At 35.9% G+C, this 15,191-nt stretch overlaps 1 protein-coding gene across 1 annotated transcript in view; it reads right to left on the bottom strand.

Annotated features, from left to right (window-relative positions):
- Positions 1-15,191, bottom strand: part of Atr (ATR serine/threonine kinase) — a 105,181-nt gene that overhangs the window by 46,522 nt on the left and 43,468 nt on the right. The window contains exons 24-28 of the mRNA XM_013353571.2: positions 11,810-11,925; positions 6,777-6,897; positions 5,508-5,645; positions 4,257-4,449; positions 2,095-2,273 (exon numbers count right to left, since the gene is read on the bottom strand). Of these exons, the coding sequence (XP_013209025.1) occupies positions 2,095-2,273; positions 4,257-4,449; positions 5,508-5,645; positions 6,777-6,897; positions 11,810-11,925 (747 nt within the window). The remainder of the gene's footprint in view (positions 1-2,094; positions 2,274-4,256; positions 4,450-5,507; positions 5,646-6,776; positions 6,898-11,809; positions 11,926-15,191) is intronic.

Here is a 15,191-nt window from a genome sequence, read left to right as displayed (position 1 = left end):
ACCAATTGTGAAAGAACATAAGATGCCACAAATGAACAGCTCACTAATGTGGAATTCAGATAACTGAGCAAACATGAGCATTCGAAAGTACTTGCTGCTCTGTCCTTGAAGCTCATTTATTTGTATATGAAATGTAGAAGATATTGATAAATGCCACTCACTACTTTTAAGATATTTGATCTGGGTTCAGGGTTTATTATGGGAGGAGGGGAAAACTAGGAATAAAGCATACCTAAAACACAAATGCCAGCAACTTATACTAAAATACAAAAAAAGCCGAAGCAAACCTGAAGGTCAAGTGTGGGATGGATGAACAGATAAAGCAAATACTAAAAAAATGTTAATTGTGGAATTCAGATGGTGGACATATGTATGCTATATTTATATTGTTATATTGCTATAACCGTACAATTTTGAAAATGTTTCTTGCTGGAATTACCTTCTAATAATAAAATCCTATAAAAGCAAAATGAAATTACAAATAGACTACAGGGAGGAAAAAGCACTTAATTTTAAGTTCTTTTTCTTCAAGAACTGTAGGGCAAATAAGACAGACACAGGATGGATACATATGATCACTACTTTAGGTTCTTCGTAAAAATAGAGAGGAGAAATGGTACTTGTCAGAGGTTGGAGATGTGGAGACTAGGGAATTATTTACACAATGGCACAACATTATACAAGATGAATAAACCACACTGACTAGAGTTAATAGCACAGCATTGTATGTTTAGAGTTCAATAAATGTTTTGATGTTAAATGCTTTTAATATACGCACAAATCAGTCAATCCATCAATAAAGAGTATGGGGGGAGCCGGGCGGTGGTGGCGCACGCCTTTAATCCCAGCACTCAGGAGGCAGAGGCACGCGGATCTCTGTGAGTTCGAGACCAGCCTGGTCTACAAGAGCTAGTTCCAGGACAGGCTCCAAAACCACAGAGAAACCCTGTCTCAAAAAAAAAAAAAAAAGAGTATGGGGGGAATTTTTAGAAGTAATGATATTTCTAGTATTATTATGATGATTGTTTTTGTGTGTTAGTTACAAACATCATGTTGTACAAGCACAACTCTTTGTACCAGCTATGACTCAATAAAGTAGATTTCGGGGTAGGAAAAATGCATTGGCAAGAGAAAACAAAGAGAACTGAATCCTGGGGTAAGCAAATGTCTCCCGGATTAAAAGAGAAAACAATAATAAAACACTTGTTTTGTGTGTTTTAGACAGAGTTGTATGAAGCCCATGATAGCCTTGATGAACTTGAACTCTACCTGATCCTCTTGCCTCTACCACCCTACTGTTGGGATTACCATTGTGTAACACCAAATCTGCTAAAATCAAGTCTTGATGAGCATAGAAAGGTCTATGAAATAATACTGTGAGTTTAAGAAAATAAAGACTGAACTTGGTAACATGGAGGCCACTGATCTTTTCAGCAAGAATAGTACTGGGACAAGCAGGTATGCTGTCTTAGTCCCATGTACGTCCTCTTTTGTTTCTCACACAGCATATTACCTTCTAAACCTTTGTTTCACCAGCATTCTCACAACTCCTTATTTACTTACCCTAAACTTAGGTCACTGCCTCTGCCAAGGACAACAGTAGTGCCTTGATTTATAACCGTTTATACTCTTCCTCCACAACTGCTATAGACATTTAACTAAGATATTATACCACTGCCCCAGTAAACATCCTCTAAGGTTCTCTATGGCATAGGATCTTTCCTTTATCATTGCTAAATGTCATTATAAAACTGACATTTTACTGTTTGTGTACAAGATGCTCTTTCTCAAATCCACGGAGCTATCTCTAATAACTATGATTATTTTAAACATCATTGACATTAAGTTATTCCTGGATCCGTCATCTCCCTACTCTTAAGGACAATACAGTGCCCTTCTTCAAGACAAATGCATCAAAACACTTAGATATTTTACCAAATTTGTTTCAATCTCTTCCCATTATCCGTAAACATCTAAAAGTATTACAAATATTTAGTACTTAGCACAGTGTCTGAAATAGTCAATAAAATTAACAATATCACCATGACTGCCAATGCTACTTTTATTATTAAATTCACTATATTAATTTCAAACCTGTAGAAATCCAAGATGCTTTTGAATATTTTGCTTCTTTTCTGTAATATATGATTCAAAGTGCATTACAGCTCGTGTGTATGCTTTGGAGCGAAAGGAAGCTACAGCCAGAGTATCCTGAGGTATGAGGTCTAGAAAACGAGTTACACTCTGATAGTCTTCAAAATTCACATTTGATACTGGATTTAAAAAAAAAGTAATTAAAGACTGGTAAGATAAAAATTTAGAAGATGAAGCATTTAACTTTAATTTTTTCATTAAATAATACAAATGCATTAAGGACTAATAGTTTGATCTTAATAAAGAACAAAATGACTGCTCATAGAATCTTGCTCCAGTTCTACCATTATTGTTAATTTAACTCTGGACATTATTCAACTCACTGAACCCAATTCTCATATGTTAAAGGGAAATACCGATACTTATTTTGCCTTCCTTACAAGTTATTTCAAGTAGTAAATGCAAAAATATGATTGAATGTTTAAAAATATGAAAACTAAAAGGAATAAAATTATTTATTACTTATTACTACAAAATACTGATAAGATACAATTATTCAGTAAAGAAAGTTTAGAATTATAGAAGAGGTCTTTTTATTTTGAAGTTTATAGAAGATTTTATTTTCCTCCTTGAGTGCTGAGGATGAGTCCTGGCCTTTGTTCATTTTAGGGAAAAGTTCTCTGGGCCATTTGTATTCCTTGCCTCCAAGTGTTAGATGGAATATTAACTGCAGTGTAATGAAAGTAACAATCAAGTTAGTGCTGGCTTTTAACAATAAGATTTCACAAACAAAACTAGGAGCAAACACTTAATTGCTACTTAATAATATTCCATAGAAAAACATTCCTGAAAACAGGTAATTATCTGCAAATATAGAAAAATTTGTTAAACAATAACCTATTGTCCTTAATATGTATATGAGTAAGGGAGGGAGTGGCTTACAAACTACAAATTTTATAAGTGGATTTCTGTTTAGTAATTATCAGATTGTCAGTTTTAAAGTAGCCCCAAAACCTAGCAAGAAAAATTTAACAGCCATGAAAATGGCTGAGGGATAACAGTAGCAATGTGATTATAACCATCTATGAACTGCAAGAGCAATAAAAAAAGTGGTTCAAAACCATGAAAAGTATTCATTACTGTGTGATCAATATAATTCTTGTCACCAAATGTTCACGGGCCAATTGGTAGGGTAACTCTAAAGAGATTCATTTAACATTAATCTTGTTAGTGAAAGCTGTAATACCATAAAAACAAGATTACAGACTAGTAGCTCTAACACTGTGTGTACTACAGCATGCTCAGGGTGTTTGCAGATTCTTCTAGATAAACAGACACTACTTGAACCCAGGAAAATAAAGCAAATGAAATAAGAATCTTCTTCAACATTTAAAACTTAAAGATGTGAAAATGACACACATAAACTAATACACTGAAGCATGGGGAGCAAATGGGCTAACAGTGAGGGGTAGCAAAGCACAATATCCCCCTATCATCCCCCTATCATCTCCTTCACAGCTCACAACTTAACACTCATGCATATCATCTCATCAATCCTCACCAAATCTTATATACAAAAATTAGGTACATATTTCGTCCATGGGTATAAGAGTAAGAACTTAAAAGAGCAGTTTCTTTGTTTTTGTTTTTATTTTTGCAGTTCTGGATGTAAAAACCCTGGGTCTCTAACATACTAGATAAGCATTCTATCTCTGAAGTACAGCCTAATCCTAAAGTGAGGTCATATACATTCACTGCTTTTTCCTCAGTGAAAAGTGTATATTATTACAACTTAAAAATGCACATAGGCTGGAGGTGTGGTTCAGTAGTAGAATGCTTGCTTTCTATGTATAAGCCCTTGGATTCCATCCTCAATAGTACAAAAACAAATGAAAAAAATCAGACTTTATAAAACTAATGCTTTGCTGGCATGATAGAGCACACCATTAATCCTAGCACTCGGGGGGCAGAAGTAAGCAGATTTCTGAGTTTGAGACCAGCCTGGTATATATACTGAAATTTTAGGCCAGCTGAGGCTACATATTGAGACAGTGCCTTTAACAAACAAACAAAAAACCCTCTAATGCTTAAATTGTAGAATACAAGGACAAGTTAACCAGTGGAAATTACAAGAAAATATTCACACATTAAGTTGACCTTACCTCCTTTTAGTTTATTTTGTGGAAGTTTCTCAGCATTTAATGCCTGAAATTTGTGCCTTGCCCATTGGGTAAGATGATCAAGCATAGAAAACACAGTCTGTGTACTCAGTTGGCACAGATCAGATGCACTGTCTTGGGTACTGATGGCATGCTGATCATCATGCTTTAGTACTGCCATAATTTCTGCATAAACCTAAATATTTAATTTATAGTTAATAATGCATCCATATAGTAACATTTTATTAATGTATGATATATAGGACCAAACATTATAGCAATAATTAAAATAGTAGATTAATAAAAATCTTTCTTATCTATAGCTAAATCAATGAGAAAAAACTGATTAAGAGTGACTAAACAGGTGGCTAGAAAGAAGGCTTGGTGGTTAAGAGCATTTGCTGTCCTTGTAGAGGACCTGGGCTTAATTACCAGCATCCACATGTTGACCCGCAACCATCTATAACTCCCAGTCTTAGGCGATCAAATACCTTCTTCTGGCCTCTGTGGACACTTGGTATATATATGGTGCACAGACATACATGCAGGCAAACCACCATACACATAAAAGAGTGATTAAAAAGGGCTAGAGTGATGCTTCAGTGGTTAAAAGTGCTTGCTGCTCACTCAGAGGATGGGAGTTCAGAAGACACACAAGAGGTAGGCAGCTCACACTGCCTATAACTCCAGCTCCAGGGATTTTGACACCCTTTTCTGGTCTCCCTGGGCACCTGCAAATATATGTGATGCCCATATTTAAATAAAAAAATTTAGGAAGATTAAAATTAATTTCAGAGCAAATAGTTAAATATACTGATAATGTTATTAGGCTTTTTGTATTAAACATTTTTTTTAAAGCTAGTAAGACAAGATTTTGGCTTTTGTTTTTGAGATGGATCTCATGTAATACAAGTTGTACTGGATACATACCTGAGAATGACCTCTAACTCCTGATGCTCCTACCACTCTGCCTCCCAAGTGCTGGAATTTACTATTTGTATATGTGAGAGTGTGATTACAAGGGTTCCACAGTGTTCATGTGAAGGTAAAGGCAAACCTTTTAGGGTTTGGTTCTCTTTTTCCACTGTGGAATCAGGAGATTGAACTCAGGTCATCAGTCTTGTGTGGCAAGCACTTTATCCATCAAGCCATCTTACTGGCCTCTTCTCTGTAGCTTCTAATACTAATATGTTAGAGAAATAAAGTTTCACTTGTTCAGAACTTGTGTCACCTGTCTGAAACCAAATAACTCACCTCTTGCCGATCTTCCTGATTACAACCCAACAAGACATATACTAGAATATGTGGAAGAAGATAGATGGTGACCTTGAAATCATGCTTCATCATTATGCTACAGCATGTAAAGATTTTACTGGCAAGATCATGCCGAACCTGTAAACTCAAATGGTTTAAGAAAGATTAGTAGTTTTATACATTTTATTCTATTGATTGGATGTTAAAATGTATCATGTGAGATAATACATGACTGAGTAGGTCATTGTCCATGCAGTGAAGGATGTACATTCAAGCAACTAAAACATCAGATGATTTCTCTAATTAAATCCCAAATGCCAGACAGCCTGAGACCCCTAAGGCAACAAAGAGCTAGCTGCTAGTTTACACTAGTATAAACAGCCTTAGCTCTTTTACAGCTCTTTTTCAATGTGTTATAGATTAACTTTCCTAATTATAATATATCTTATTTAGCTATTGTTAAATTTGGTGTGCTAATTCCTTAGGTGAAGCAACAAAAAAGTGTGAGTCAGCACATTAAGTATGCGACTGGTACTTTAAGCAGTGTATAATCACAAACTATAAGATAAAAAAAACAAGAAATAGAAAATTAAGTTAATTGAGCATAAAAAGTTCAAATCATGTATACTTTAAATCAACATACAATCCTCAGATCTTAATTTAAAGTCAAATGTATGATATAATCTTCTTATGATTACTGAACTGTTAGAAAATGTTTAAAGGTTTATTTTTAACTCAATAATAAATTTTGACTTAAAACACAAAAAGAACTAAACAAACTAATTGGAGCTACAAATAGTTACTTTAATAATATTCTACATTTCACACATATTTTTGTGTGCTCTTAAAAAAGTTAAATAAAATGCTTTAAAATTGCCACTTAATATTTGAAATATTTTAAAATATTAATTAACAACAGAAATGTAAATTTAAAGTAAAAGTTATATTTAAACATGCCTTAAGCATTTCCTTAGAATGCACAGTTTAATTTCATTAGTTAGGCTCATACAAATGCCAAACAAGGAAAAATTATAATACACCTTTAGTTTTCCAAGAAACTTCATTAAATTACAAATAATACATCTTCTTTCAAAAGTATCACTAACCGTAATATACTGTTTTCATAAAATATGTAAAGATAATAATTAAAATATTATTTTAATTCTGTCAGCCTGAAATATCCTCTTGTATGCTATGCACTCAGGTATATGCTCTGGAGTCCTCCAGAATTTCTGTGCAATGAATAAATTCTAAACTAGGTTCTCTTACCTTTGTTATAAGATAACCTGCCCAAGATGATGACCATTCTGCAAAGTTATTACCTAATTTACTTAAGTAAATTGGCTTCTTTACTCCAGACCAATCTGTTGACTTCTGGGAACTCTTATATCTGTAATTTGAAAAAATTATTTAGAAATACTGTAAAGAGCCAGGTGGTGGTGGTGCACACCTTTAATACCAGAACTCGGGAGGCAGAGGTAGGCGGATCTCTGTGAGTTCAAAGCCAGCCAGGTCTACAAGAGCTAGTTCCAGGACAGGCTCCAAAACCACAGAGAAACCCTGTCTCGAAAAACCCGGAAAAAAAAAAAAAAGGAAAGAAAAATATTGTAAAGAGAATATAAGGATTTAAATGCACCTCTTCACTGAGAACTGTACTGTATTATATTTGCTGAATTCTGGTAAAAGACAGTATTATTCTATTACTATTTGTCTTAAGGGTGGAGTAAGAGGTCATTACAAACTTCTCAGGTGTATACTTTAGGATGTGAGACACCTCTCCCTTGGAGCCTTCCAATCAAGTTCTAGTCAAGTTCAAGCTTCTCAGTTACATTATTCTCTATTTTGGGCATACACCAAACTCACTGACTAGCACATTAATTGACAATTCCAGTGCACTGCTGTATTCTTTCTTCCTCAGGTTTTATAATCCATAACTGACTTCATTTTGGTTGGACCACTTAATCGAATGCTTAGCTTCTAAAGAATTTTCTCCTTCACTCAAATTATAAGGGCCCCTCAAACTATCTGTACCATGTCTACTGTCACTTTTGGACAATGATCTTATCTCCTGTACCTCTGATTTCACATAGGAAAAATAAACCACTAGTCTTTCTCAAAATTTAATCTGTAAACCCAGCTGGTACCATTCTCTCTCATTAGTTCAATAGGACTTTCCTGTTTGTCCTTAGCATTTTATTTTCTTAAACAAGTTCAAACAGCTCTCATCTTACAACTAACTACATAGCTGCAGGACTTTCTCAAAGCCATGGTTCTTTCACGTAAGTTCATCATCATGTAAGTTCAGGAATTGATAAATATAATAGTTGCCCTATACTCTAGGTCTCCAGCAAGCAAGACTCATTTTACTATATTCTGTGTTTTAAAAAATAAGAAATCCCGCATCTCAACTCTAAAAGAGGAGAAAAACTTTTATGTGAAATTTTTTTTTATGGAACTAAAATGCTTATGTGAATTTAGTTTTAAAATATTAGTGAGTTTGGCCAGGTGGTAGTGGCACACACTTTTAATCCTAGCACTTGGGAGGAGGAGACAGGCAAATCTCTGAGTTCAAAGCCATCCTGTTCTACAGACTGAGTTCCTAGACAGCCAGGGCTACACAGAAAAACCCTGTCTTGAAAAAAACAAAACAAAACATAAAAAAAAAAAAAATCAATGGGTTTGAACTACAAGTCAGGTTCTGGCTAGTCACATTCTCAAGTTTTTGGCACAAATTATTTCTGGGGCAACTTTGAACTACACTGAATTTATCTGTTTCTAAAATTAAATATTCCAAATATAGATATCATTTACACCTGTAATCTAGGATTAGAGACTACATATCAAAAAGCTCAATGGTACCATCTGGGAAGTTCCTTAAATCTTTAAGTTACAAATGTATCATATCCTGGGCTAGTGTGATGGCTCAGCAAGTAAAGTTACTTGCTGCCAAGTATGATTTAAGCTTGCTTGCTCCCTAGAACCAATATGGTTGGAAAGAGAGAGTCAACTTCCATAAGTTGCCTTACAACTTCTAAGTAAGCTGTAGAACGTATGTACATAAGGTTGCGTGGGTATATGCGCACAGCACAAATAAATATGAAAAATAAAAAAAAATCATGAACAAATTCTCATTACTGTCCTAAGGTCACTTCTTGTACATGACTACTTAAAACTGAGCAGAAATGTGCACTTCTACTTTTTGTGTGCCTGTAAGTGTGTGTTCAGGTATTAATAATGTGCATGCACGTGGAGGCCAGTAGACAACCTTGGGTGTCTTCTCAGATGCAGTATACTTTCTCTCTCTCAATCTCTTTCCCCCTCCCCCACCCTTCTGGTGTTTCAAGACAGGGTTCTCTGTGTTACAGCCCTAAATGTCCTGGAACTCACTCTGTAGACCAGGTTGGCCTTGAATTCACAGACATCCGCCTTTCTCTGCCTTCCAACGGTTGGGATTAAAGGTCTGTACCACCACCACCCCACAGAGTCTATAGCTTGTCAAGTAGGCTAGGCTGGCTGGCTGACCAGCCCCACAATCTCCATGTCTGTTTACTGAGTGATATGATTACAAAAATGCACCATCACAAATACTTTTTTTCCACAAGAATTCTGGATATTAATCTCATGTTTTATAATACAAGGCAAGTAATTTACCAACTGAGCTATCTCCCAGCCTGATTTCTACTTCCTAATAAGTAAAAACAGCCACTCCCACAAACTATCTCCCCCCATCCAAGGAATTTATTCAACAAGCTGAGATTAACAAGGCATTCATTACTGAGTATCAGCTAAGTGTCAGCCACTCTATTCATGCTTTATTATTTCCTATAATCCTAATAAAAATCAATATGAGTGAGTAAAAATATCCATTTTTAAGAAGAAAACAATAAAGCCAATCATAGTGGTGCATGCCTGTAATTCTAGCACTTTGGAGGCAGATGCAGGAGGAGCTCAATTTTCAGGTCTTTCTGGTTTATTTAGAAAGACCCATCTTAAAATTCAGTCAGCAAGGTGGCTAATACCTGCAATCTCAACACTGGAGAGGCTAACACAAAAAGACTGTCACAAATTCAAGATCAGCCCGGGTACAGAGTGAGTTCTATGCCATCCTTAGTTGTGATGCTGTCTCAGAGCAACCAACCAAAGAGAAAACAAAATAACAATAAAAACCCAGAAGTTACATTTGTTAAATAATTTAATCAAGACTTAGGAACTAGCAAACATAGGGCCTAGACTCAGACTTAGATATCTATGACTTAAAGCACTATGAACTTTCCGGTAGATTGTAACAAGTCTTAAAAATAGAGGTGTGCCAGAATATAGAATAAAGAAGTGGAGAAGCTGGGTAGGATAGCACACACCTGTAATACCAGCACTGAAAAGGCCAAGGAAATAAGACTGTAAATCTGATATCAGAATGGGTAAGAAAGCATGTTCCTGGCCAGCTTGGGGAATATAGGAGACTACTAAAAAGGAAAGCTAGAGATGTAGTATGAGGTTTTTGTCCTGCCCGATTTTGAAATAATTATACATAAGCCAAACTATTTGTAATACTGTTTGGTCAATAGCTTAAGCATATTTTTGGCTAATTTATATCTTTAAATTTAACCCATTTTTATTAGACTGTGTATTGCCACGTGGCTGTGGTTTACCAACAAGGTTTCTTCTTGTTTGTTCCCAAGCGGTGGCTATATGGTATCTCGCTGACCCCACCTTCTTTCTTCCAGCATTTAGTTTAGTTTTCCCGGCCTAGCTAAATTTTGCCTTGCTATAGGCCAAAGCAGTTTCTTTATTCACTACCCAATAAAAACAACACATAGACAGAAGGACCTCCCACACCATAGTGAGGGGAGCTAGAGAGAGGGAATGAAGAGAAGAATGTGTGGAATCTTCAAAAAAGAAAAGCCAAATTTTAATTTAAACTCCATATTGACATATCTTTAATAGTACTAGTCAGAAGAAATACATAGCTTGCAAAAAATGTTTTTAAATATAAAATAGTTATCCAGCAAATACAAATACAAGATTTAGGATTCTTATAAGAAATTTCAGTAGAACTATAGGTACTTGACTAGGCTTCAAAGAAGTGATTTTCCTAAGGTCATGTATTTAATAATTACATGACCTTAAGTACCTAAAATTAAAGACTTCGGTTTAAAAAAAATCCAAAATTTAAAATTAGTAATTGTAATGATCAAAGTTATTGAAAAAATAAACAGAAAACACTCTCCCCCCCCCCCCAGACAGGGTTTCTCTGTAGCTTTGGTTTCTGTCATGAAACTTCCTCTGTAGACCAGGCTGGCCTCAAACTCAGAGATCTGCCTGTCTCTGCCTCCCAAGTGCTGGGATTAAAGGTGTGTACCCGGTTTAGAAAACACAATTTTAAAGTAGAGGGGAAAAAAGATATTCATGATGGAAAATCAGGAAGGATGAAAATCTATAATTGGGATTTTTGACTAGTTCTAAACGCTTACATTTCTTTATTTAAATACTTCCAAATGCAAGTTTATGAAGACCTGAGTTAGGATGTCTAGCATCCAAATAAAATTTTGCAACTGCAGTCTCATAGCAAGGGAAGCAGAAATGAATGGATCCCTCTGGTTTGCAACCAGCTTAATTGGTAAGCTACAAGCTCAGGGAGAAAGCCTATCTAAAATAAAGAGAGACGTGATGGAGGAAGACACCAGCCTTTGTAGCCTCCACACATATAGGCACAAGTCTATCCTCGTACACATAAACAATGAACGCAAAAGTACCAATTCATACTCAGTGTAGATATTTCAAAGCACTACTGACGAATGAACTGATATAAAATCCTTTTAACTTCAATGAATTAGTCCTAAATATTTAAAGTTATAAAATTTAACTAAATGGAGCTGACTTTACTTCTTGTTTTAAATGAGTATGGGCATAAAACACACATAAGAATATACTTAGATTACTTTTTATTGTTTTGTATTTGTGTGGTGAATGCACGTGTATGTTATGTGTGGAGGAAAGAGGCCAATGCTGGGTGTTTAGTCACTCTACAAACTTATTTTTTTGAGACAAATTCCGTTTGACAGGGCTGGCTAACCTATGGGTCCTACTTCCCTACTGACAGTACTTATGGACATGTGCTAGGTCTGTCTTTTTACATGGGTTCATGGATCCGAATGCCGATCCTTTTGCTTACACAGCAGGCACTTTACTGAGACCCCAGCCACAAAAAAAATAGTTTGATGTTAAAAACTCTATGAAGGTAATATTAAATTTTACAAAATTAAAAAAGGTATGTGAAAATAATTTAAATGAATAGACATTACCTAGTATTGAGATGAGGTTCTAATATTTCTCGGACATGCTCAGGAAATCTCTTCCACAACTGGTGACCTGGGCCATTGCTCTGTATCTCTCTACAGTCATAAATAGAAAGTAATTCCTACAAATACATTTTACAATAGTAAATCCACAGTGAAACAGACAAATGAAAACTTTTAAGATTCCAAACTTCCTTAGGACATCTATTTCAATGATCTGAAACATTAAGGTACCAGACTTGGGGGTCACATAGCTAAGACAATACTTAATTACGATGCCAGATCCTGTAAAATAGCCCCTAAAATATAAAATTAATAACTATTTTGAAACAAAAAGAATTTTCTATATTCACAAAATTACACTACTTAGAGTATTTCTTTTGGTGCTAAGGACTGACCCCTCTACACATGTTAAGTATGCACTCTGTAACTGAGCTATACACCCAGGCCCTGACCCTGAGACTTTGGAGTTAAAATGAAAGTAGCTAGAAGTCCAAAAGAGTGTATAAACTAAGACACCTTAACTTCTAGATATAAAATACTGAGCTTAAGGACAGGCAGTGGTGGCACACACTTTTAATCCCAGCATTCCAGACGGAGAGGCAAGTGGATCTCTGAGTTTGAGGCCAGCCTGTTCTACAAAGACTTCTAAGATAGCCTGGGATACACAGAGAAACCCTTCCTAGGGAAAAATGGAAAAAAAAAAAAAACAAAAAACAAAAAACTGAGCTTAAAATCCAACCAAATAGTATGCAAATGTTAAGGATCAGTTCATACCAAGGTACAGAAGAGCACACCTTTAACCCCAGCATTAGGGACAGTGAGACACAAGGAGGTCTATAAATTCCAAACCATGGCCTTGAGACCACAGACTACACAGGGAATTCCAGACTAGCCTGGTCTACATTGGGAGGCACTGTCTTAAAACAAACAAACAAAACAATTTAAAAAGTCCAAACCACCAACTTGTTAGTCAAGTTCAGAGTCTGAATGATTCTATTTTGTTCCAGTAAAGAACAAAACACATGGCCGGGTGTTGGTGGCGCACGCCTTTAATCCCAGCACTCGGGAGGCAGAGGCAGGCGGATCTCTGCGAGTTCGAGACCAGCCTGGTCTAGAGCTAGTTCCAGGACAGGCTCCAAAGCCGCAGAGAAACCCTGTCTCAAAAAACCAAAAAAACAAAACAAAACAAAACAAAACAAAACACACACAGCTCGGCATTGTGGTACATGTTGGTAATACCAGCACTCAGAAGGTTGAAATAGGTTAGAATTTGAGGCAAGGATAAATATATAATTAGAGCCTGTCTGAAAAGCTAAGAGGATCCCAGCACTCGGGAGGCAGAGGCAGGCAGATCTCTGTGAGTTCTAGACCAGCCTGGTCTACAGAGCTAGTTCCAGGACAGGCTCCAAAACCACAGAGAAACTCTGTCTCGAAAAACAAAACAAAACAAAACAAAACAAAAAAAAAAACAAAACAAAAAAAACAGAAAAGCTAGGAGGGAGAGACAGGAAGGGAGAGGGGAAGGAGAAATAGGGGAAGAGGAAAGAGGAAGAGAAATTGATTTTGATGTTTTTAAACAAGGTGTGGGGGAAGGATTTCCTGTCACTAATACCCATCTTTTAAACAAGACAAATAATTTAGGGTATTATATCTTATAGTACATAGTATTCTTCTTTTTCTGTTCTATTGAAAATAATCATGTGCAACAGATACATGTTTTTCTGATACTTTCAAAAAAATAAACACTATCAGGCAAATCATGTACCTTATATTCACTTCTACATTATCACTGTCTCCTTTCTGATGATCTGTTCCCAGGCAATATAGAAATACTGCTATTTTTTAAAATTAAGTTTTACTGTTCTTTATGTCCCAGCTCCTCTCCCATTCTTCTCTTGGGCTTGATAGTAAAATTCCTCAAGAACTGGTTTTTTTGCCTTTTTTTCTTTCTCTCTTCCTATATTTTTGATAAATGTTTGAAACTGATCTTGTCAAGGTCAACTATTGTCTCCGTAGCCAGTGGGTAGTTTTCAGTTCTTAAACTACTATAGCTGTCATCAGCATTTAATACAGATTACAAAGAGAAGATGTCTCCAAACTTTTATCTTCTAGAACAGCACATTCTCCTACCATCACTGGCAGCTCTCTGTTTTGTCTGCTTTTTTCTTTGTTGTATCTTTTTCTATTCTCTAACTTCTCATGAAGATTAAAGACTGGAATACCCCACCTCCCTTTCTGAAACATTCTTGATAAGTTGGCCTCAAACATCTTAGCTAAAGCAATCCTCCTATGCATTCTGAGCAGCTGGGACCACAAGCAAGTACCACTACTGACTTATAGAATCTTTTAATCAATACTTCCTTTCTTGATTATTTCATCAAGATGCAGCATTTTAAAATGCCATATCCATAATGAATATCTATATATGTATTTCTGTATAGATATACATATCCAGATGTATATCTAAACCTAGACATTTGTGTAATTCCAGATCTAAATGTCTAACAAAACAAACAACGCCCCCTCCACCACACACATACCAAAAGGGGAAAGAATAGGTGTAATGAACTCAAAACAACAAAAAAAATTAACTTAAAACACTTACAAAAGGCAGAGCTGTCAAGTTGGGGAATTAACTAATTTATTTGTTTGTTTTTTCAAGACAAGGTTTCTCTGTGTAGTTTTAGAGCCTGTCCCAGAACCTGCTCTGTAGACCAGGCTGGCCTCGAGCTCACAGAGATCCACCTGCCTCTGCTTTCCGAGTGCTGGGATTAAAGGCATGCGCCACCACTGCCCATCTTACGTGGGTGAATTTATAAAAATAAAATCTATCACTGCAAAATATATACTTGGTCTAAGATTAGTTTTAATGTTCAGTTATTTAAACAACTAATATAGTCACATATGTATAAAATACATGTTCTCTGAATTTTTTAAATTTTATTTTATTTACTTTTGAGAGAGTGTCGCACTATGTATCTTTGGCTGGCCTGGAACTCTCCAGGTAGATCAGTCTAGTCTTGAACTCACAGAGATCTGCCTACCTCTGCCTCCTGAATACTGGGATTAAAAGCATTTGTTTTTATTTAAAAATTTAAAATTTGTGGGATATTCCAAGACAAAGAAAGCCCCACTATATAAACCAGGCTGCTCTGCAACTAGGCTAGTCTCAGATTTGTGGTGATCCTCCTGCTTCTGTCTCTCAGGTGCTCAAATTACTGGTGTGCACCACAATTCCTGGTTCCTAAGTCATGAGTAAGGTTTTCTTTTTCTTTTTTTTTTTTTTTCCTTTTTTTGGATTTTCAAGACAAGGTTTCTCCGTAGCTTTTGGTTCCTGTCCTGGAACTAGCTCTTGTAGACCAGGCTGGCTTCGAACTCACAGAGA

The sequence above is a fragment of the Microtus ochrogaster genome, unplaced genomic scaffold (genome assembly GCF_000317375.1).
Source record: "Microtus ochrogaster isolate Prairie Vole_2 unplaced genomic scaffold, MicOch1.0 UNK12, whole genome shotgun sequence".
Taxonomy (NCBI): domain Eukaryota; kingdom Metazoa; phylum Chordata; class Mammalia; order Rodentia; family Cricetidae; genus Microtus; species Microtus ochrogaster.
This window is presented reverse-complemented; position numbering and strand designations above follow the sequence as displayed.